Source organism: Onychomys torridus, chromosome 3 (assembly GCF_903995425.1).
Source record: "Onychomys torridus chromosome 3, mOncTor1.1, whole genome shotgun sequence".
NCBI lineage: Eukaryota > Metazoa > Chordata > Mammalia > Rodentia > Cricetidae > Onychomys > Onychomys torridus.
The window spans coordinates 126,337,570-126,358,767 of NC_050445.1; the positions used below are offsets into that span (position 1 = coordinate 126,337,570).

At 46.5% G+C, this 21,198-nt stretch overlaps 1 protein-coding gene across 3 annotated transcripts; it reads right to left on the bottom strand.

The window, feature by feature from the left end:
• Positions 1-11: 11 nt before the first annotated feature.
• On the bottom strand, positions 12-19,671 carry Ggcx (gamma-glutamyl carboxylase). Of its 3 annotated transcripts, XM_036180483.1 has the most exons (15): positions 19,381-19,660; positions 18,879-19,049; positions 15,523-15,681; positions 15,069-15,234; positions 11,024-11,102; positions 9,384-9,490; positions 6,987-7,150; positions 6,180-6,445; positions 5,893-6,024; positions 4,853-5,004; positions 4,261-4,430; positions 3,974-4,104; positions 3,409-3,556; positions 3,055-3,250; positions 12-2,732 (listed from the first exon to the last, which is right to left on the bottom strand). In XM_036180483.1, the coding sequence occupies exons 1-15, from the start codon at positions 19,421-19,423 to the stop codon at positions 2,555-2,557; spliced, it is 2,262 nt and encodes a 753-aa protein (XP_036036376.1). In that variant the 5' UTR covers positions 19,424-19,660; the 3' UTR covers positions 12-2,554. The 3 variants fall into 3 exon arrangements, with proteins under 3 accessions (XP_036036376.1, XP_036036378.1, XP_036036379.1); XM_036180485.1 differs by lacking the exons at positions 12-2,732; positions 3,055-3,250; positions 3,409-3,556; positions 3,974-4,104; positions 4,853-5,004 and having other exon boundaries at positions 4,363-4,430; positions 19,381-19,666; XM_036180486.1 differs by lacking the exons at positions 12-2,732; positions 3,055-3,250; positions 3,409-3,556; ... (6 more) ...; positions 9,384-9,490; positions 11,024-11,102 and adding an exon at positions 14,428-14,542 and having other exon boundaries at positions 19,381-19,671.
• Between the last annotated feature and the right edge of the window lie 1,527 nt (positions 19,672-21,198).

A 21,198-nucleotide genomic window follows, 5' to 3' on the forward strand; every position in this document is an offset into this window, starting at 1 on the left:
CTAAAAGCACCTTAAGAGACTTTAAAGTTTATTAAAATAATGGAACAAATTTCCCAAAAGTACAGCTTTAATTTATGGCAAACAAAACCTACTGTATTGTCTGGTAAAGGTTTAGTGATTTCAAAGAGCCTAGAAACCCTTTCTGGTTCAATGGCTCATGCTTGGAATCCCAGCATTCCAGAGACAGCACACTTGGGTTATTTAGTGATTCTCCATCTCAAGTCTTTAGATGCCATTCCATTGTGAATAACCTTGTTGGCTAAGGACAGCAATGACATGAATGTTACTTAGTAGCAAGAACAGCTCTGGAGAATTTTTAAATTGCTGAGTTGGCTGTAGTGGCACACGTCTGTGCTCTGATCTTTTGAGTTTGAAGCTAGCCTCTGATACACAGTTCTAGGACAGCTGGGCTACATAATAGACCCTGTCTGAAAGTCCAAACATGGAAATAACTGCAATACCAGCCAATTTGGAATTCAAGATTATCCCCTGCTACAGAATTTGGGGATAACCTGGCCTAAGTGAGGCTATCTCAAAATTGCTGAGCTGCGTAGATGTGCTTATGAGATCTCTGCCTCAAGCTATTGCAGTGATTTAGGAGAGTGTGTCCTAAAAATACTAGGTACATGAACACTAGAACAGTAGAAAAAGTAAAAGCATGGAAGCGGGGGCTCAGGGCTAAGGACATGGATGAAGTGCATACTTGTAACATGGGGTACAAGTTCTTAACATTGAAAGGAAATTTGTATTTTTTTTTTTTCATTTTGCTACATGTACAAAGCTAGGCCCCCGGGCTTTTAAAAATAACTAAACAATCCATTGCTAGGACAATTATAGCTGGAGAGCCTAGTTTCTCTGGCAATGCTAATAAACTTCCTTCAACCTGTCCCCATGCTGGCTTTTTCCCCATGCTGGCTTTGAACTGATCTGCCTCTGTGCTGAAGTCACAGATATGTATCAAAGCCCCGCTTACACAGTGCTGAGGATCAAACATGCACAGTAAGCTAACCATCTCTAGCCCCAAGCAACTTAAATTATTAGTAATGCCCTCCTGTCTACCTGATATCATCCCAACACTTCTTGGGAAGAGTCAGGTAGTAAGTGGAAGCAGCATCTTTCTACAAACCACTTTGCATAAAACCTGGGTTCATTTCTCAGCACAAGTTTGAAAGACACCTCTCCTAACAAAAACCCTTTTCTTGCTAGTCAAAGGTAACAGGTTAAGGAAACAAGGAAATAGCTGAACTTGGAGAGGACATAGTGCCAAGATGTAGTCATGGTGTTACTGTAATAAAAGATCACGAAGAAGAATGCAAACTAGTGTTTTTCCTGTTGAGAAAATGATCAGAGCCCTGTGCATGGCCATCAGTAGCCTATATACAATGCTTTGTATGCATTACGATGAACTTTTAGTCTCCATACTTGGGCCCAGCCTGTGCAAAACAAAGGTGGTGGACCTGCCTTGGTCTATCCCGAGACTGACTCCAGTATAAAGGGTAAAGGACTAGGCCAATAGTAGACATAAAAATAGAAGACATGATGGGCCTTGACAAAACAAAAGGAAAAGCTCAAGGCTTATGACTCAGTCATGGCTTAGAGAGCTGCCATTCACTAAGCTGATTTGTACTAAAGCATGCCATCTGGCTTCCCTATTTAGTAGTGCTATTCTGATACCACTGCTACTGAAAGACTTGCTATAAAGAGGAATTGTAAATATAAATTACTTTGTGCATTTAGTACCTGACCGTCCTAATCACTTAGATTAACACAAGTGTTAAGCTATACTGTCAGTGGTTCTGAAAACCATTAAAAGCAGTGTATATGATCTTCAGTCCAACAGATTTCAGTTCAAGTTGTCAACCCACTCCTAGAAGCCTCTGGGTAAATTTCACTTGCTTTCCTTTCTCCAAAGGTAAAATAAGAATGTAAGACCAATGCTTCTTAAAGTACTGAGTGATAATTCAGGTACACTGCTTCAAACAGTACCAAATATATAGCAAACACATGGGTTCAGCTATTTTCATTGTAGTACATTCCTTTTCCTAAAGAACCAGCTTAAAAATGGCTTTTATAAACCAGGCAGTGGTGGTGTACACCTTTAATCCCAGCACTTGGGAAGCAAAGGCAGGTGAATCTCTGAGTTCAAGCTCAGCCTGGTCAAAAGAGAGTTCCGAGACAGCCAGGGCTATACAGAGAAATCCTGTCTTGGGGAGGAAAACAACCAAAACAAAAAACCCTTTACTGTAAGGGGATAGTTCATATTGCTCCTAGAAAGAGCCCTCAATCTTCAAATTCTTCTCTGCCATGGATTCTATAAGCTATCATGGTAAAGAACTTATAAGATGGGGAATGTAAAAGGAAAAATCTAGGTTTGGTGATGTATGTGTAACCACTCAGGCTGAAGCTGAGGAACTACTATGAGTTTGAGGCCAGCCTGGGCTGTATTGTAAAAGCCTGTCTCAAAATAGATGATTTTTCTCCAATAAATATCCTTTGCACAGGCAGCAAACCTGTAACAGGCTGTCCCCACACCTCCACAGAACATCTGGACTTGTCACAACTCAGAGTGAACCTGCTCAGCATCTGGCTCTGAAGGGTTCGGGTTTGAAGCACTGGACTCATCAGCTGGTTCAAAGGGTCGTAGGTTCGCGTGTGTCACTTCTTGGGCTAGCTGCTCTAGGGAAGGGCGGCCTAAGAGCAGATTTCGGAGTGAAATTCGAGTCATCAGGAAGCTGAAAAGTGAACACAGTCCAAATTTATGTTTCTCCATAACTCCAATAAAGCTCTCAGGAAACACTTGGTCTTTGACCCATTCACCTGGGGGCACAGACATCTCCTTTATTAACCTTCCACATCCTAAATGCAAGGACCCCACTCCCTCCGAAGCCTGACAGTGTTCTAGGGTGGAATAAGAACCACGGAAAGGTTACAGATAGAAGAGATGGGTGAGGAGGGGAAAGATCCCTATGAGTCTCTACTGTTACCCTCACTAGGGGAAGCGACCAACTTGCAAACATCTGACGGCAATGACAAATGCTGTGTGAGTGCACTCACCTGCGTCGGAAGACATAGAGCTTTCGCAGCAAGAAGCGCAGTAGTCGCTCATGCAAAGGGCTGTTTCGCCGGCGTTCGATTTCTTGGAGTTTCCGCTGCCGTCTTAGAAAGGTCTGGACCAAAGGTGTTGGCTCAGGGCCCCCCTTTACTTCCCCTTCCAAAAGAGGCTGAAGTTCTGGAGGCAGAGGTCCTGTTTCTGTCCAGAAGACAGCAAAAAGGAACCTGAGATGGACCGCTCTCTCCCTCAGCCATTTCCATCAACTAGAGGCTTCAAGCACTCCCTTTGCTGGTTAGAACCTACAGCCCTGACTTCTGAAACCAGGCGCTCTCTCCATCACACCTCCATGCACTCACCACTTCCGTTCTCCACCTTCTCCTTTAATTCTTGCAGATATGCCAGGTCTTGCTCCAGGGCGACCTCTGTAGTGTTGACATAGACGTACATGTAGCAGGAAGGACTAGATGATACAGTATAGACTTTGTGGTACTCTCCAGCAGGCAACTGATGGGGAACAAGAGATACATTCAACTCTATCCTCCCCAGCTAGCCTATGGCTTCCCTACTCTAACCCTGCTGGCACTTCCTTCTCCTGTGTCTTGGGAGTTGAAATAATGGCCTCTAGAATCAGGATAAAATTGCTCACAGCCTCAGGGCTCCTTTTTTTCCTTCCGGTGTTGTGTTTTGAGTTCCGGTCTCACTATGTAGTCCAGGCTGGCCTGGAATTCCCAGTCTTCCTGCCTCAGCCTCCCAAGTCCTGAAGTTGACGGGCAAGGGCTTCCTCGGAAGCCTCCACTCCATGACTGCGCTGGTCAAGATTTCTTTGGACTAAATGAACCCTGCTTACCTCAACTTCACACCACTTCTAAAGTTTTGTTCGGTAGTACTAAGTCCCCAGTCACTGTCAGCCCCAGCAAATACCTGCATTTTTTCTCCCTCCTGAAGAGTCTGGTTTTTCTGTTCTGCCACCAGTTCCACTGTGACCTCTCCCTGCAGCAGCTGGATGCTAGTGTTGCCCAGATCCTCACTCACAAAATTCTCCAGGTGAAGACCTGCCAGAGGCAAGAGAGGTCACCACTCCACCCCAGCCCACCCCCAGCAGAACAGACTTTCACCACCATCACCTCCAGAGGGCCCCTTCCTCCCCCATCATATGCAGTGTCTCTGGTCAAGGAAAGAGCAGAACCTCCCCTCACTTTCCTCCATACCAGGGAAATCTGCAATGAAGACCACCTCGGTGTGGTTGTCCAGACTGCTCTTAATGTCCTGTAACTTGGTCCTCCAGGGGGACAAGTCCATCAAGAGTGGCTGCACCCAAGGTGTGCGCTGAAAGGGGGACCAGACAGCCTGCACGATGTCCACGCGAGGATCAAAGAGCCTTAAAAAAGGAAACCATGTTCTACGGAGGCAGTGGCCGCCCACCCACCAGACTTCTTCTTTCTGTTCCTTTCTTCACTGGCCCCATGGAGAGGGCAAGGAGTCCCCAAAGGAGCAGTGCCCACTGTCAGCATGTTATTGCCAGTCGGTGACAGAGAGACGGGAAGAATGTGCGTTAGTGGCCACCTGAGGAGAAGGCATGGTGTTAACAGTGTCTGAAAGACCAGTCAGTTCACTTTCTCCTGGATGATGGTGCCCCCTGCTGGACATAACCAGCTCTGCCCACAACCAGATCAACCCCGACATGCACTAGACTGAGAGACAGCCTTGTAAAAAGCAAGATAACATGAGGAGACACCAGCTTTTCATCTCGACAAAAAGAGCTGTGCTTCATCTTTCCCTGTCTCTGCTCCCCTTGCCCACCTCTGCTGGAAGCGGTCATTGATGGAGACCCAAATATCAAAGTAGATCTGGGGCTCAGTGACATTGTACTTGGGAAGCAGGAGGCTCAGGCAAGTGGCATATTGCTTCAGCATGTCTGCATGATCCTTCCATCGCCGGCTCTGTGTGAATACCTGCCCCAAACCCCCATATTAGTCCCACTTTGTCACTGTCAACCTCCAAGACATGCACTGCCAATAACACAAAAATCTGCCTGCTGCCTAATTTGAGCAGGAGGGGAAAAAAGGAACTTGTCTTCAGGTGTGAATTTTTCATCACTAGGTATTTACTTACCTTTCTAAAACATAATCTTAATTCAAAACAATGACAGACTGTCTCATCTCTATCCACGTTAAGAAATAAAAAGTACAGCACCAGACATTATGGCTGAAAAGGGGCCAGCCTGGGCTACACAGAAAGGCTCTGGCTTAATTAATTAAAAATATGGGCTACACAGAAAGGCTCTGGCTTAATTAATTAAAAATATGGGCTACACAGAAAGGCTCTGGCTTAATTAATTAAAAATATGGGCTACACAGAAAGGCTCTGGCTTAATTAATTAAAAATATGGTCTGGCGAGATGGTTCACCATGTTAAAAACATTTGTCACAAAACCTTGATGACTTAAGTTACCAGAACTCACAAAGTGGTAGAAGTAACTGACTCTACAAAGTCGTCTCCACATGCACGTGTCTATCTGTCTCATGTACACACACACACACACACACACACACACACACACACACACACAATACATTTTTTTAAACTACAAAGGATTCAGGATGAGGCTGTAGCTCAATGGTAGCGTATACACTTAACATGTGTCAGGCCCTGGGTCCAGCACCAAAAAAAAGAAAGAAAGAAAAAAGAAAGAAAGAAAGAAAGAAAAAAGAAGAAAGGTTCTGTCTGGTTTGGGAGAAAGTGCAGAGACCCAAATTTGTTTTGCTTTATGGTATATATAGGACCAAATAAAACACCAAAGCCCAGGGGCCTCCGAAGAACTGCAGCGTCAGATGTCTCACCCCAGGGTTAAGGTAGCCAAGCTCGCCAGTGAGGCCATCACGATAGGTGATCTTTACATGCTGGTGAGAGCGGGAGTGTACCATCATGTCCCAGGAATAGCCGTACAACCCATTTGTCCAGTTGTTGTAACCCTGGGAAGGCAGAGCAGAGAGCATCAGCTTAGTGCTTCTCAACCCAACCTCTCCTCCAAAAGGGAAGAGCTGTACAGCCAAGGCCTTCCTTCCCGAATCCTGCCACATGCGCCAGAGTCCAGGCCCAGCCTCTGAGGCATGTATAAGGAACCAACCTGGGTGAGGAAATGGGAATACGGCAGGAAGAGCTGCTCCAGAAGGTAGAGCAGGGTGAAGACAGCTCCCAGCTGGTGGCGCAGCCCCACCTTTGGACCAGCTCTGGCACGGGCCCTCTTATACACACAGGAAGCACTAGGCCGAGGAGCATCTTGGGTGGGCAGCAGCTTTTGCAGCCTTTTGGGGCATCGGGCTACCAGCTTCCGAGGCCATTCGGTTGAGCAGAAGAGGGGGCTGCTGGCCAGCATGACATAGGGAAACATACCTAGGAAAGCAGAGAGACATGTCAGTATGGTCAGGCTCCCCCTACCAGCTTCCCTTATGAAGTACCTCTAACGCACTTCACTTTAATGAGCTCCGTCTTCGTTTTCTTGAGACAGAGTCTCATGTAGCCAGCCTGTGCTGGCCTAGAACTCATTATGTGCCTAAGGATTACCTTGACCTAATCTTTCTCACTCTATTTCCCGAGCCTGGGACAAGAGGTGAATGCCATCACACCTGGTTGTGTGCGGGCGCTGGGCATGGACCCCAGGACTCTGTGCACACCAGGGAAGCACTGGAGCAGCTGAGCCGCATGCCTGGCCCTGAGGAAGTGCTTAACTTGCTCTTCCTGCAGACTCTCACCATGCAACCTGTTGTCCCTGTGGCCCTAATTCTCTCACCCTTTCTCATTGCTACTCCAGTGACTATGCTGGCTCAGCTTAGCTCCTGACCCACCACCACCTCCCCGCTGCAGACAATGCCTCTCTCCAGGTGTTCCCCACAGCTCTGCAGGCACTGTTTCGTGCCAAGCTGCAGGCACTGACCTATGCTGAAGAGCTGTGAGTTCATGCAGTGGAAGTAGGACACGAAGAAGAGGCCAACGGGTCTTGAGGCGTCAAAAAAGAGCAGGAAGCCAGCGGAGAGGTCAAGGAGAAGGCCGCACCAGTGCACCACCAGCAGGCTTGTTAGCTCCTCAGACAACACCAGCCTGCAGACACAGGGACAGAAGTCCAGCCCAGCCAGCTGGGTCACCCAGCAGCACAACTGAAGTACCAGTTGCCTCAGCAACTTGTCCCTGATGAAGGATCTGCCCACCAGTGGGGTGCAACAGCTCAACCCCCAATGCACCCATAAAAATGTTCTACATTGCTGTTTACCAACCCCTTGACATTTTCAGATGTCCTATTTTTTTTAAATATCCCCTGTGTGATGAGTAAAGCCCAATCTCCTAGGATAAAATGTGATGGGAAAGCATACTGCAGGGAGCCAGTTCCTCATGGAAATCATAAATGAGAAGCATTGAAGGTGAGTGCTGGGCATGAAGGGGCTGGACCTGAAGGCCCAAAGAGGCGGGACCTCCATGACACAGGACAACATGACATCCAAGAGGAGTCCCAGTGAGAGTATCTATGGCGTAGCAAAAACCAGATGCCTCAAACGACCAGTGACTCATGGCAATGAACACTCGCAAGTAATGATAAATGGACCAAAGAGTATACTGTGTGACTCACTGGGTCACACTACAGCGTCCACAATGATGATTTTTCTTTTCTTCTTTTCCTCTTTTAAGTTTCATTTTGTCTTATCCTGGGGGGGGGGGGGGTTTGCAAGGGTAGATAGAGGGTGGATGGGAAGGACAGGGAGATGAGTGGGATCGAGATGCGTGATGTGAAATCCACAAAGAATCAATAAAAAAATTAAATTGGAGGGGAAAAAAAGGTGAGTGCCAGGGCTAGTCCCCAGCACTTCATAAAACTGGATGTGGCAGCGCACACCTGTAATCCTAACCCTTGGGAGGCAGAAGCAGGAAGATCAGGAAGTTCAAGTTCATCCTCAGGGAGCTGGAGGCCAGCCTGGGATATCTTTTCTCAAAAGACAAAGAACAAACTTGTTTTAAAACGCTGACTGCTTTGGGCTGGTGAGATGGTTCAGTGGACAAAGGTGTCTGCTACCAAGCCTGGAGTCGGGAGGGAAGGGAAACTCACAGATGGAGCTGTTTCAGCGTTGGTAACAACTGCTCTGCTGTGCAGGAACAGCACTGTCTGTCTTTACTAAACTGTCTGAGGATCTCCTACAGAAGTCTGTGGTTACACCGCCTTTATTCCCAGTACTCAGGAGGCAGAGGAGCTCTGATTCCAAGGCCAGCCTGGTCTACATAGTAAGGTCCTGACCAGCCAGGCCTACAGAGTAAGACCCTGTTTCCAAAAGATTAAAAATAAAAAAAACAAACAACACAATAAAGAGTGGGTTCAGGGCCGGGATGCTTGCCTTACATGTATGAGGCTCTAAATTCAATCCCCAGTACTGTCAAAATGTAATAAAAAATTCAAAAACCGAGGGTTGACAAGGCAAGGACACAAGCAACTCCCACTGCCACCCACGGTAACTGCTGGGCACTGGCTCATTTACCAAGTGTGCTGCCTAGTTCACTGTCACATCGCCCAAGCTGGAGTCATCCAGGAAGAGGACTTAACTGAGGGGTTGCCTCCACCAGACTGCCTTTCCTTGATTGACTGATGTGGAAGGCCCAGTCAACTATGGACAGTGGCAGCTCTGAGCAGGTGGTCCTGGTCTAAGAAAGCAAGCTGACAGGCCTGCAGAGATGAGTGGACAGTTAATACTGGCTGCTCTTCTATAGGACCCAGGCTTGAGTCCCAGCACCCACATGGTGGCTCAAATCTGTAACTCCAGTCCCAGAGGATGTGATGCTCTCTTCTAGATTCCATCAACACCAGGCACCATGTGTTACACTTACAAACAAAATTTTTCTTTTAAAAGAGAAAAACTGAGTAAGCCATGAGAAACAAGCCAGTGTGCAACACTCCTCAACGGTCTCTGCTTCTGTTCCTGCCTCCAGGCTCCTGCTCTGCTGAGTTCCTGCCTTTGCCTCCCTCAATGATGGCTGATGATTAGGATGGACTAGGTGTGGGAAGCAAATAAACCTTTTTCTCCCCAAGTTGTTTTTGGACATGGTCTTATCATAGCAACCAAAAGCAAAGTGGGACACTACGTCACCCAACTCTGACTCTCTTCTTTTTTTGACCATCTATAGCAGACTCTCCCAGATGCAGCTGGGCCCCCATCTCTGACTATCATTGACTCTGCATTTGGCTGAATAGGGAGACAAGGCAAATGTCAGACACGTGCTACACAGACCTGAGAGATGAGTCACCCACTCAGTACATGGAACCCAAAAAGGCCCCTACCTTGACTCTACTCACTTGAAGGGACTGAAGAGCCAATGTCGGGACAAGTGTTCCATGGAGTAGCCCTCAACCCAGTCTGCATCCAGCTTTTTCACACCCGCAATGAAATATACAATGAAGATCTGTAAACATAGCATGCAGCATGAGTGTTTAAGCAAACAAAGAATCCCTGGTTTTTGTTTTTTTTTTTTTCCCCAGAAAGCTCTGCGGTTAAGGACTTGCTGCTCTTGCAGAGGATCTGGGTTTGGTTCCCAGCACAACCACCTCTAACTCCAGTTCTAGGGCATCTTCTTCTGGTCTCTGTAAGTGCTGCATACACATGGTACACACACAGACAAGCAGGCACACATGCATACAAAAATAAAAATAAATGAAACTTTCAAAAAAATTTAAAGAATAAAAGTTCTCATCTCAGCCAGTACCCAAGAAAGAACATATCCATTCCTCTAACCTTTCATCTCAGTCATTCACCCAACAATCTCTTAAAAAAAAAACAAAAAATCTACCTATGCCAGGCACATTAGGCACAAAGGAAAAAGTAATAAAAGCACAGAAGTGATTATCTCATGAGGAATCTAACCCAACAGACAAGGTACTGCTCATTCCACGATGGGATGAGAACTCAGGGACTGGGGAACTGGGAAAAAATGGAGGGCTCATTTAGCTTTCTAGCAAAAGGAACAAAGAAACATCCAGTGCCAAAAAGATGGTAATGGGATTGTGGTACAGGGCCAACAACCTGAATTCAATTACCAATGTGAAGAAGATGCCGGGGGTGTATCTGTATCTGTAATCACTGCTCCAGGGATGGGACACAGATAGGAGAACCATCTAGAAGCTTTTGGGTTAGCTAGCCTGGAGTACTGCAGCAGGGGAGAAACATCAAGAGACATCCTACCTCAACACAGTAGGAGGGACTCAACTCCCAAAGTTTTCCTCTGATTTCCACATGTAGCCGCAGTACATGCACACACAATAAATTAATAATTTTTTTTTGAGATCAGGTCTCACTGTATAGTCCTGGTTGTCCTGGAACCCAGTATGTAGACCAGGCTGGACTTAAACTCACAGAGATCCCCTGCCTCTGCCTCCTGAGTGCTGGAATTAAAAGTGTGTACAACCATGCCCAGCTATATAAATAAATATTTTTTAAAAACAAGAAAAGAATAGCCAGGCGGTGGTGGCGCACGCCTTTAATCCCAGAACTCAGGAGGCAGAGGCAAGCGGAGCTCTGTGAGTTCGAGGTCAGCCTGGGCTACCAAGTGAGTTCTAGGAAAGGCCACAAAGCTACACAGAGAAACCCTGTCTCAAAAAACTAAAAACAAAAGAAAGAATCTGGGGAGGCAGAGAAGAGGGCTGACTAGCAACAGCTCACAAGGAGCCCCTTCCCCACCTTGGCTGGAAGGTACACAGTGGGTAGAGCATTCTCCACAAATGCATGAGCGGCCACGTTTGAATCCCCAAAACCCATGTAAAGTAAGGCAGTAAGATGGGAGATGGACACAGGGGAATCCCTGGAAGCTCATGGGCTGGCCAACTGGACAGCATCAATCAACAAAGAAATGGAGACTGGGCTTGATCCAGGTGGAAGATGTGTACACACACACACACACACACACACACACACACACACACACACAAAAGAGATTCCATACCTGGCCTCTTAGGACCGTGTAGTTCCAAAGGGGAACGTGGGCATTTTTCTTTTGGGCATTCAGCAGGCCATCCACAGACCTATAGGAAGGAGGTGAAAACATTAAGGAAGGCCTTAGTCCAGCTACATTCCCACTCTCCAATTAGGCCAGTTGTATCTACCTCAGAAATAGCTCTCAAGCCGGGTAATGGTGGCGCATGCCTTTAATCCAAGCACTTGGGAGGCAGAGGCAGGAGGATCTCTGAGTTTGAGGACAGCCTGGTCTACAGAGCTAGTCCCCAGGATAGCCAGGGCTGCACAGAGAAACTCTGTCTCAAAAAACAAACCAAAAAAAAAAAAAAAGAAAGAAAGAAAGAAAAAGGGAGGGAGGGAGGAAAAAGAGCAAGCTCTCATGCCCTTCCTGATTCTCTGGGCTATTATGAGGGCCTCATGAAACACATGAGTAAATCCTCCTGGGACATAATGTTGAGAAGAGGGAGTCTTATATCACAGACTGGCCTCAAACTCACTAGGTAACTGAAACTGGCCTTGAACTCCTAATCTTCCTGCCTCCACTTCCCAAGTGCTAGAATTACAGGAGTGTACCATGCTTGGCAATATGAGTACATTGTAATGGTAATTACTATTGAGATCACGAGAGAATACTACTGTAGATGTTCTGTAGCTTATAAAGTAAAGTCCCAATAAACCCTTTAGAAGCTGAAAATAGCCTTAATTTGAAAATGTATTTGATATATATATATATATATAACCTACTAGATATCACAGCATGGCCTACACACTGTGTTAAATGTGCTCAGAACACTGACAATAGCCTGCAGCATCCAGGACAAATTATTTTATAATTAAAGCATTGGCTACTTGGTTAAACACTGTGCCAACTAAGTGAGAGAGAACAGGTATGCTCATCACCACATGGAAAGACACTAAAGCTGAACCATAAGTCAGACACTGTCTATATATAGTAAATCATAAGAATAACAACTTGCTGGGCGTGGTAACGCACGCCTTTAATCCCAGCCCTTGGGAGGCAGAGGCAGGAGGATCTCTGTGAGTTTGAGGCAGCCTGGGCTACAGAGGGAGTTCTAGAATGGTGAGGGCTGCTACAGAGAAACCCTGTCTCAAACAAACGAACGAACAAGAACTTCAGTGTAGCAGGTGTAGTGGCATCTGCCTACAATGCCAGCACTGGGAGGCAGAGGCAGGAGGACATACCACGACATCTACATACCACGACAGCCTGACTCAAACCACATACCCTGTGGTTTCTTTCTATTAGCTCAAGTCTGGACCAGTACTATCTACATACAACAGCCTGACTCAACCCACATACAGTGTGGCTTCTATTAGCTCACTCTTCAGTTTGTCCTAAAGAGTCAGATCAGGTTCAAAGCTGTAACAGAAAGGACAAGGAGAAACAAATCTGAGGGCGTGCTTGAGAAATCTAAAGGGGTGGGCTGGAGAAGCGGCTCAGGTCAGCAACTGCAGTTCACTCCTGGAGCCTACACAAATCTGCCCTCTACAACACCACAGCACGTCTCCCCGTTCCCCTGTATCCCGTGTTTCCAGTCCTACGTGATAATAATAAATACAATTAAAAATAAAAACAGACTGAGCGTGGGGAGCACTTTTAGTCCTAACACGCAGGACACAGAGGCCAGCAGATCCTCATGAGTTCAAGGCCAGCCTGGTTTACATCGCAAGTTCTAGGACTACATAGTGAAACTATGTTGCAAAAAAAAATAATAATAATAATAATAAAGTAAATAAATAATAAAATCACAAAATGGGGGGGGGGGCTGGAAAGACGGTAAAAAGCACTAGCCTCTCTTCTGGAGGACCTGGGTTCAACTCCCAGCACCTATGTGTCAGCTCACAACTGTCTGTAACTCCAATTTCAGCAAATCCAGTGCTATATTCTGACTTCCATTGGTATAGGAACACACATGGTACACATACATACATGTAGAATAAATACATATACACATGAAACAAAATTAAAACACAGATACAGAGGTGCATAAACACATGCACACACACAAATACACAGTGCAGTATCTTTTATTTTGTTATGGTGTTTTGAGACAAGGTCTTACTTTGTAGCCCAGGCTGGCCTAGAAGTCACCACATAGCCCAAGCTATAATCTTCAAGGCCTGCCTCTTCAATGCTGGGAATAAAGGTGTGCACCACCACATTCAGCTGTATTGTATAGTATCTTATGGGGGCAGGGTGGGGGTTGGGAAAGTAGTCCAGAGTCTGAGCACTTGCTCAGCATGTACAAGGCCCTGAGTTTGACTCCTACTTCATAGGGGTAAAAAAGGAAAAATAAGTTCAAAATGCAGAGCATAAATGAACATTTATAAAATGATACCAGGATCCAGTACTGGAAGATACTCATTTTAATCTTATCCTTAGAGAGAACTGAAAAAACTAGAACATTAACACCAGATTTATTCTGCGGCAGAAATGAAACAGGTTTTGAAGAAGTGAGGAGAACCTGGCTTACACTGTGGTTGAAAGACCTAGACCTGCAGTCAAGGACAAAGAGCTCATCTGTATCCTCCCTGCTGTGTACACTCAGGCAGAGTCTTTGTTTTCCCAAGACTTACTTCTTCATCCACAAAACTAGTCTAACTCCAAGGACCTCATATTTGTTTTGAGACAAGGTCTCACGATATGTATGTGTGTGTGTGTGTGTGTGTGTGTGTGTGTGTATCCATCCCAAGCTGGCCTCTAATTGAAAGCAATCCTCTTGCCTTGGCATCCCAAAGTGCTGGGCATGAGCAACCAAATCTGACTTTTCATAGAGTTAATGAGGAAAAAAATATTTAAATATGCCTGCCACATACAAAGCCCTGAGTATGTGATAGTTTTTTTTTTTTTTTCAAAATGTCTAAAAATCATAAAAATGGAACTTGGAAGTGGGAGATATCTGTCAAAATGACCTCTTAATTCTCTATGATCACAGCTAGACATCGTGAATAGGTTTCAAGTTTGACAAAGTTGGAGACCAGGGCTTGGGGATGTAGCCTGGTGGGAGTGTACATGCTTAGCATGTGGAGGGGGGGGGGGCAATCTGCAGCACATGTGTACACACACAAAGCTTTATGGGAGAGAACTACACACTCGTGCCTCAGTGGTGAGCCATCTCCATCTAGCTCACTGAGCTTCGACAGCTACCTCTCACTGACAGAAAAAATCTCAAGGTCTCCTGCCCCACCACCCTGGCTCCAAGGCTTTCCCCCACCTCCCCTGATAGATGGTCACCTAGGCCAGAGACGGAGTGGGTTACTTTCTCCTAGGACAGCACTGCTGGGCAACCCTGGTGGCCCCTCTCCTCTTGGTATCTGCTATCATTTCCCCTCACAGCAACGTCTACGTTTGGCTATAACTCTGCCTCTCTGGGCTGGCTCACACACAGAAAGGAAAGTCTGCACCCCGGAGTATCTGAAACCAGCTATGTCTGGCTTTAGTCTTCTCTTCTTCTAAGCCCTCTTAGGAGTGCATATATCAAGGTACCTGGAGAGATATGGAAAGAGTGAAGAGTGGGACGGAGCCATTTTCCCATGTCACTGCAATCACCCAATTTGCTGGTCCCTCCCCTTCCCGAATCCATCCAAGCCAGGCAAGCAATAGAGCTGAGCAGTTAAGGGCACTCACCGTGGAGCCTACCTCAGCTGGGTCCCCAGAACCCACATGGGAGAAGGAGAGGACAGGCTCACCTGAATCCATCCAAGTCAAAATATGATCTCAGACCATACTTTGCAAAACTTGGTTAAAAATATATCTTTGAGCCAGCATGGTGGCTCACACTTGTAATTCCAGCAATCAGGCTAGGACAGGAGAGCAGAAGCTCAAGGCCGGCCTAGACTACATAGTGAGTTCCAGACCAGCCTGACATACAGCAATACAAATCCCACCTCAAATCTCCCTCCCAAAAGACCAAAACGCCAAGAAAAACTGTGTCTATTGGACAATTTCTAGGACTTCACTGCCCACCCCCCAAGTAAGCATCCTTATCCCTATTATTTCCGGAGGCACATACCAGTAGTGGTTTGCATCCATGAATGTCAACTGAAAGGCCAACAGACCATACAGATAGGAGTGGTTGTTCCATGACGTCTTGTCCAGGAGAAACACGTACCAGTACGGGAGCAGGAATAACACACAGCTTAGCCGGTAGCACAGGCCCAGCAACATGCCCAGTGCCCCTGGGGGTTTGTGAGGAGAGGATTCAAGGTCAAAGTATCACCATAGGCCCCGCTTCCCTGGGACTGGAATTAAGAAAAGTCAGCAGGCATTTTAAAATCAAGCAGGGAACGAAATGAAAGAAGGGTAGTGGGTCATGACGGCTCATGTGACACAGAGATGAGCAGCATGAAGCTGAACCACAGCAGAGATGACACAGACATCCGTGGTTCACCAGCCTGCTTCTGTGAGTTTCCGACAGGCCAGCCAATCCCCCCTGGTTCTGATCCCCAGCACCCAGTTCCCCTCACCCAGAAACATGATGGTGTAGACAAGATACATCCAGTCAAGTGGAAGTGGGCGCAGGGCATCCAGCAAGGGGAAGCGGCACACATCCAGCCCATCCAAATACTTTCGGTCCAAGGAGCTAAGGCCGCGTTCCTGGGGAATGTCCAGTAGCATCAGGAATGCTATAAAGGCAAGTGGAGAGACAACTGTTAGGCATCCACTAACAAGGCAAGACACAGCTCTAAGCATGCCCAGCCCCACACTTGAAGTTTAACACCAGTCTGAGCTACATGGTGAGTTCAATTCCAGCCTGAGGTAAACAGAAAAACCCTGTCTCAAAAAAACAAAATAACAGTCACTACTATTAGTACGGAGCCTGTTCTGTGCTAGGAATTATGCTAGTTGTGTGGTCTGAGAAGTCCTAAAGCTCAGTGAGCGATTCCCACCTGTAACAATTGTGCTCACACTTGGTGCAGGGGAAGAGAGGTTGGAGAGATGGCCCAACTGAGCAATAATAAGGACTAGAGTTCAGATCCCGGGCACTCACGTAACAAGCTGGCAATTCTATGCACATCTGTAATTCCAGCTATGAAAGGGGTAGAAACAGGAGGCTTGCTGGCTTTACCAGCTTCCAGACTGTTGAGAAACTACAAGCCCCAGGGACTCAGGGAGAGATTCTGCCTCAAAGGAATTAGTGAGTGGAGTGTGACAGAGACCATTTTCTAGCCTCTGTGCTCATGCATAGGAACTCTCACTCAGGCACACATGTGGGAATGTGCACACATATGTGGGAGTGTGTGCATACACTCACACAGTAACAAATCTTAAAAAAAATACTTCACAAGCCAGTGTTCCCAGAACACACCTTTAATCCCAGCACTGGGTAGGCAGAGGCAAGCAGATCTCTGTGAGTTCTAGGCCAGCCTGACCTACATAGAGAGTTGCAGGCCATCCAGGACAGTGAGATCCTGTCTTAGTAAAACAAACAACAAATAAGACAAACAATAACACAACGTCACAGGGTTGAAGACAGGATTAAATAAGAGCTTTGTACAAAACACTACAGAAACTGTTAGGGTTCAATTATCTACACCTATAAAGATACAGTCTACTGAGCCATAAAAAGTGTTCCAGAGGGCTGGAGAGATGGCTCAGTGGTTAAGAGCACTGACTGCCCTTCCAGAGTCAATTCCCAGCAACCACATGGTGGCTCACAACCATCTGTAATTAAGTCTGGTGCCCTCTTCTGGCCTGCAGACATATGTGCAGGCAGGACACTGTATACATAATAAATAAATAAATCTTAAAAAAAAAAAAAAAAAGTGTTCCAGAGGGACCTTAGCGTTTTCTTTCTTTCTTTCTTTCTTTCTTTCTTTCTTTCTTTCTTTCTTTCTTTCTTCTCTCTCTCTCTCTCTCTCTCTCTCTCTCTCCCTCCCTCCCTCCCTCTCTCTCTTTCTTTCTTTCTTTGCCTTCTGACACACCCCGGAAAGCAGTGGTATTTGATCAACACACTAAGATAAATAAGGACACTCTGATCTAGAAGCCTGTTTAGGTTCAGGGAAGGTTTCTCAATCCCAGAAGCAGTTGCATTAGCCAGTCTGGTTAATTATCTGTAGGGCATTTACTTGCTCAGTACAAGATATCTAGTGCATCCTGGTACCAGCACAGATGCCAGCAACCACCTAGTCCTCTTCTCCAAAAGTTCTGACAACTAAACATGTCTTCAGGGAGCAAAATGGCCTCCAGCTGGCAACTACCGGACTTGAGGGAGTAATGCCTTGGCACATCTGTAACTCTCAGCTGTTATGGTTTTACTTCCCGGAAGGACTTACCATAGCTCCTAAGCAGCTTCCTAACAGGAACAAAATGGGTCCCTTCTCAGGTGTGAGATATTTGTAATCCCAGCACTCATGAAGAAAGAAGAGCCCTCAAGAGGCCAGGCGAGCCCTGGTCTACGGAGTAAGACCATTTCAAACACCACAGAGAGCTAGGGAGACCACTCAGTTCGTAAAAACAAAAGTGCTTTCTGCAAGCAAGAGTGCCTGAGTTCAGATCCCTAGTGCTCATGTAAAAAGCCCAGCCAGAAGCTAGCGATCTCAGTGCTGTGGAGGCATGGGGACAGGACGACTGGCCCCTGGGACTTGCTGGCCAGCCAGTCTAACTCAATGGGTGAGCTCCAGGTTCAGGAGAGACCCTGTCTCAAAAACTAACATGGAGAAATGATTAAGGAAGACACCTGACATTGACCTCTGGCCTACATGTGTGCATGTGCACACATGTGCATACACACACACACACACACACACACACACACACACACACACACAACCCTAGCGTGCCTATGCTTGAACCCATTCCTCTAATCTATATATCCTATACAGCCTCAATCAAAGCATTTCTGAACACTAGACCCTAATGAGAGGTGACAAGGCCAGGTATGATTCTAAACTTCCAAGGAATTCTTCCACTATTTCAATACCTTTAGCACTAAGGAAAAGAGAGTATCTAAGAAGTAACCAAGAAATAGGTGACTGGGCTGAAGAGAATGCCTCAGCAGTTAAGAGCATGCACTGATCTTCCAAAGGACCAGAGTTCAGTTCCCAGCACCCATATCAGGCAGCTTACAACTGCCTTTAACTCCAGTTCCAGGGTATCCAACACCCTCTTCTGGCTTCTACAAGCAAGCACAGACCTGGCATACATTCACACAGAAACTGTCCTGATTAAACTTGTCCATTTAAAACAATCTAGAGGAACCTCAACTGAGAAAATGCCTTGATCAGATTGGCTTGTGAGCATTGATGTGGGAGGACACTGCCTACTGTGTGGGCACGTGATCACTGGCGGCATAAGAAAGGAGGCTGAGGAGTCCATGAGGAGCAAGCCAACAACAACCTTCTTCCATGGCCGCTTCTTCAGTTCTGCCCTCCAGACTCCTGCCCTGACATCCCTTCATGATGAACTACACCAGTAGGCTGAAATAAACCCTTTCTTTTTCATGTTGCTTTTTGTCATGGTGTTTTATCACAGTAATAGAAAGCAAACACACACACACACACACACACACACACACACACACACACACACATAAACAAAATAATAACAAATCTTAGGAAGAAATAGGGGCTGGAGAGATAGCTCAGAGGTTAAAAGCACTGGTTGCTCTTCTTCAAGAGGTCCTGAGTTCAATTCCCAGCAACCACATGGTGGCTCACAATCATCTATAATTTGATCTGGTGCCCTCTTCTGGCCTGCAGGCATATATGTAGGCAGACCACTATACATAATAAATAAACCTTTAAAAATAAAAAGAAGAAGAAATAGGATGTCATTTTCCCAACACAACCAAAATATATTCCCATCTAGAAAATGAACTTACCAAAGAGAAAACGAAAGACAGCCAGGTTTGCAGGGTCCGTTGGTCGGTTAAGCAGGGTCACGACACTCTGCCAGCTAGATAAATCTGTCCATTCAAACCCCAAAAGTTTCTCCATGCGGCTGCCCTGGCTGAGTCCTGATGTCCGCGCAGACTTGTTTTTCTGTACTTTATCTAGAACCAAGAAGTGGGGAAAATGTGTGCATAGGAAAACCGAAGTCCCCAAAGCCTAGGGTCTCTAACCACTGGATTCTCCCATTGATAGGACTACTGAACGCTTCTGGGTTGCAGGCCCTCCTCCAGGACCCTCCTATGGTCTCACAACACAAGACTGCCATCTTTCTCTCGTTTTTTATTTTTTTTATTTTTTTGAGCTGAGGATCGAACCCAGGGCCTTGCGCTTGCTAGGCAAGCGCTCTACCACTGAGCTAAATCCCCAACCCTGCCATCTCTCTCAATATGCCCCTTTCTAAGACACTGTCCCTCTCGCCAACCCTTAGCCTACCTGAAGCGGTAGCGGCCCGTGCAGAGCCACGGTGCAAAGCCATGACTGCAGGGACAGATGAACCTGTGCAGCTAGGTCCGAGCGAGTGGAGTCCCAAGACTTCGCTGTCTTAGGCTCCGCCTCCTCGACACGTCAACACCCGCGCGGCAGGCCGGAAAGCGCCCGCACTGTCGTAAAGGCCGGAACCCGAGGCCGGGAACTCAAGCATGGGGCGGGGCGAGGTGTGTGGGCGGGGCGAGGGGCGGGGCGGAGAGATCCTGAGCTTGCAGAGCGAGGGGATGGGGACAAGGCAAGGGGTTGGGGGGCGGGATGGGCAGCGCAGGGGCAGAGGGGCATGCGTAAATCTAACCTTGGCATTGTGAGGGAGGAGTGACCATTCCCAGAACAAGTCACTCTATGCTAGCTTCCCATCACACACTTGAGCTTCATCCCCTGACGCCTCTGTTTCGTTGTTTTGAGGCAATGTCTCTCTTTGTAGCTCTGACTGTCCTGGAGCTCGCTTGTGTACACCAGATTGGCCTAAAACTTAACAGAGATCCATCTGCCTCTGCCTCCGGAGTGCTGAGACTAAAGGCATTCACCCCCATACCCAACTTGCCTTATTTTGAGAAAGAACTGGGCTGGAACTCGCAGTGATCCTCCTGCCTCTGTTTCCCAAATGTTTGGATTGCAAGACTAAGACATACTTTCCTAACCTTATGTCCTTCCGGAGTCCATCGGGTGTCTCTGGGTTTGAATGTCCCTAAAGTGCTTCCTGGCATTAAAAAATGAAATAAACCGAGTGGCCAAAGGGCAGACTTTCCCACAGACTGGAGAATTAAGGATGCACTTGGAAGAACCACCTCTATTTAAGGCTAGTGTGCCTATCCTTTCTGTACCTAAAAGAACCTCTAGATTTGAAAGCAGCAGGAAGGTAAAATAGGAGATACACGGAGCAAGATCTGTGAATCCAGCCATCAGTCAGAGGGTCTTAAATACAGTTGTAACATTCAATTCCCTGCTGGAGTTGGCCCACAAAATAAGGAAAAGCATCCAGAACAGGACGCTTCACCAACATTTTGGTCTCAGGACACTTTTACACCTTTGGAAACAGAGGAAACTAGTTTTCTGTGGTTTTGTTTTGTTTCGAGATAGGGTCTCATGTAGCCCAGGTTGGCTCAAACACTGTAGGTGAGGGTTACCATGAACTATCAATCCTATTGCTTCTAGCTCCTGAGTCCTGGTATTATAGACACGTGCTATGAGTTCTGGCTTTTTTTTTTTTAATGTGTATATGTGTGTAATGCTGGCACTCAAACCCAAATCCTAGAGTGCATTAGGCAAGCACTGTACCTCTGAGCTACCACCCCAGCTTGGAAGATGCTTTTAAAGATATCTTTTTATCAATGTGTGTATTTGTGTATCTATATGCCTCATGTGTGCAGGTGCCCACAAAAGCCAGAAGAAAGTATCAGATCACCTATAGCTAGAGTTACAATGGGTAGTGAATCCTAGAATGTAGTGATGGGAATAGACCTGTGTCCTCTGCAGAGTAGCAACTGTCTTTCCAGCTCCTATTTTGAAGAACTTTACATTGAGAAGATTTTTTAAATGAGTATCTAGGTGTGGAGAGATGGCAGCAGTTCAGAGCATGTATGGTCTTGCTCTTGTAGAGAGGACTGTCTTTAACTCCAGTTCCTGGGAGATTCCAGGCCTCTGGCTTCTGAGGGCACCTGCAATCATGTGCACACTCCCTCACACAGACCTATACACATAACTAAAAATAATAAAAAAATTTTCAAAAAATATACATCAATGCTAAATGTGGTGGTAAAGCCA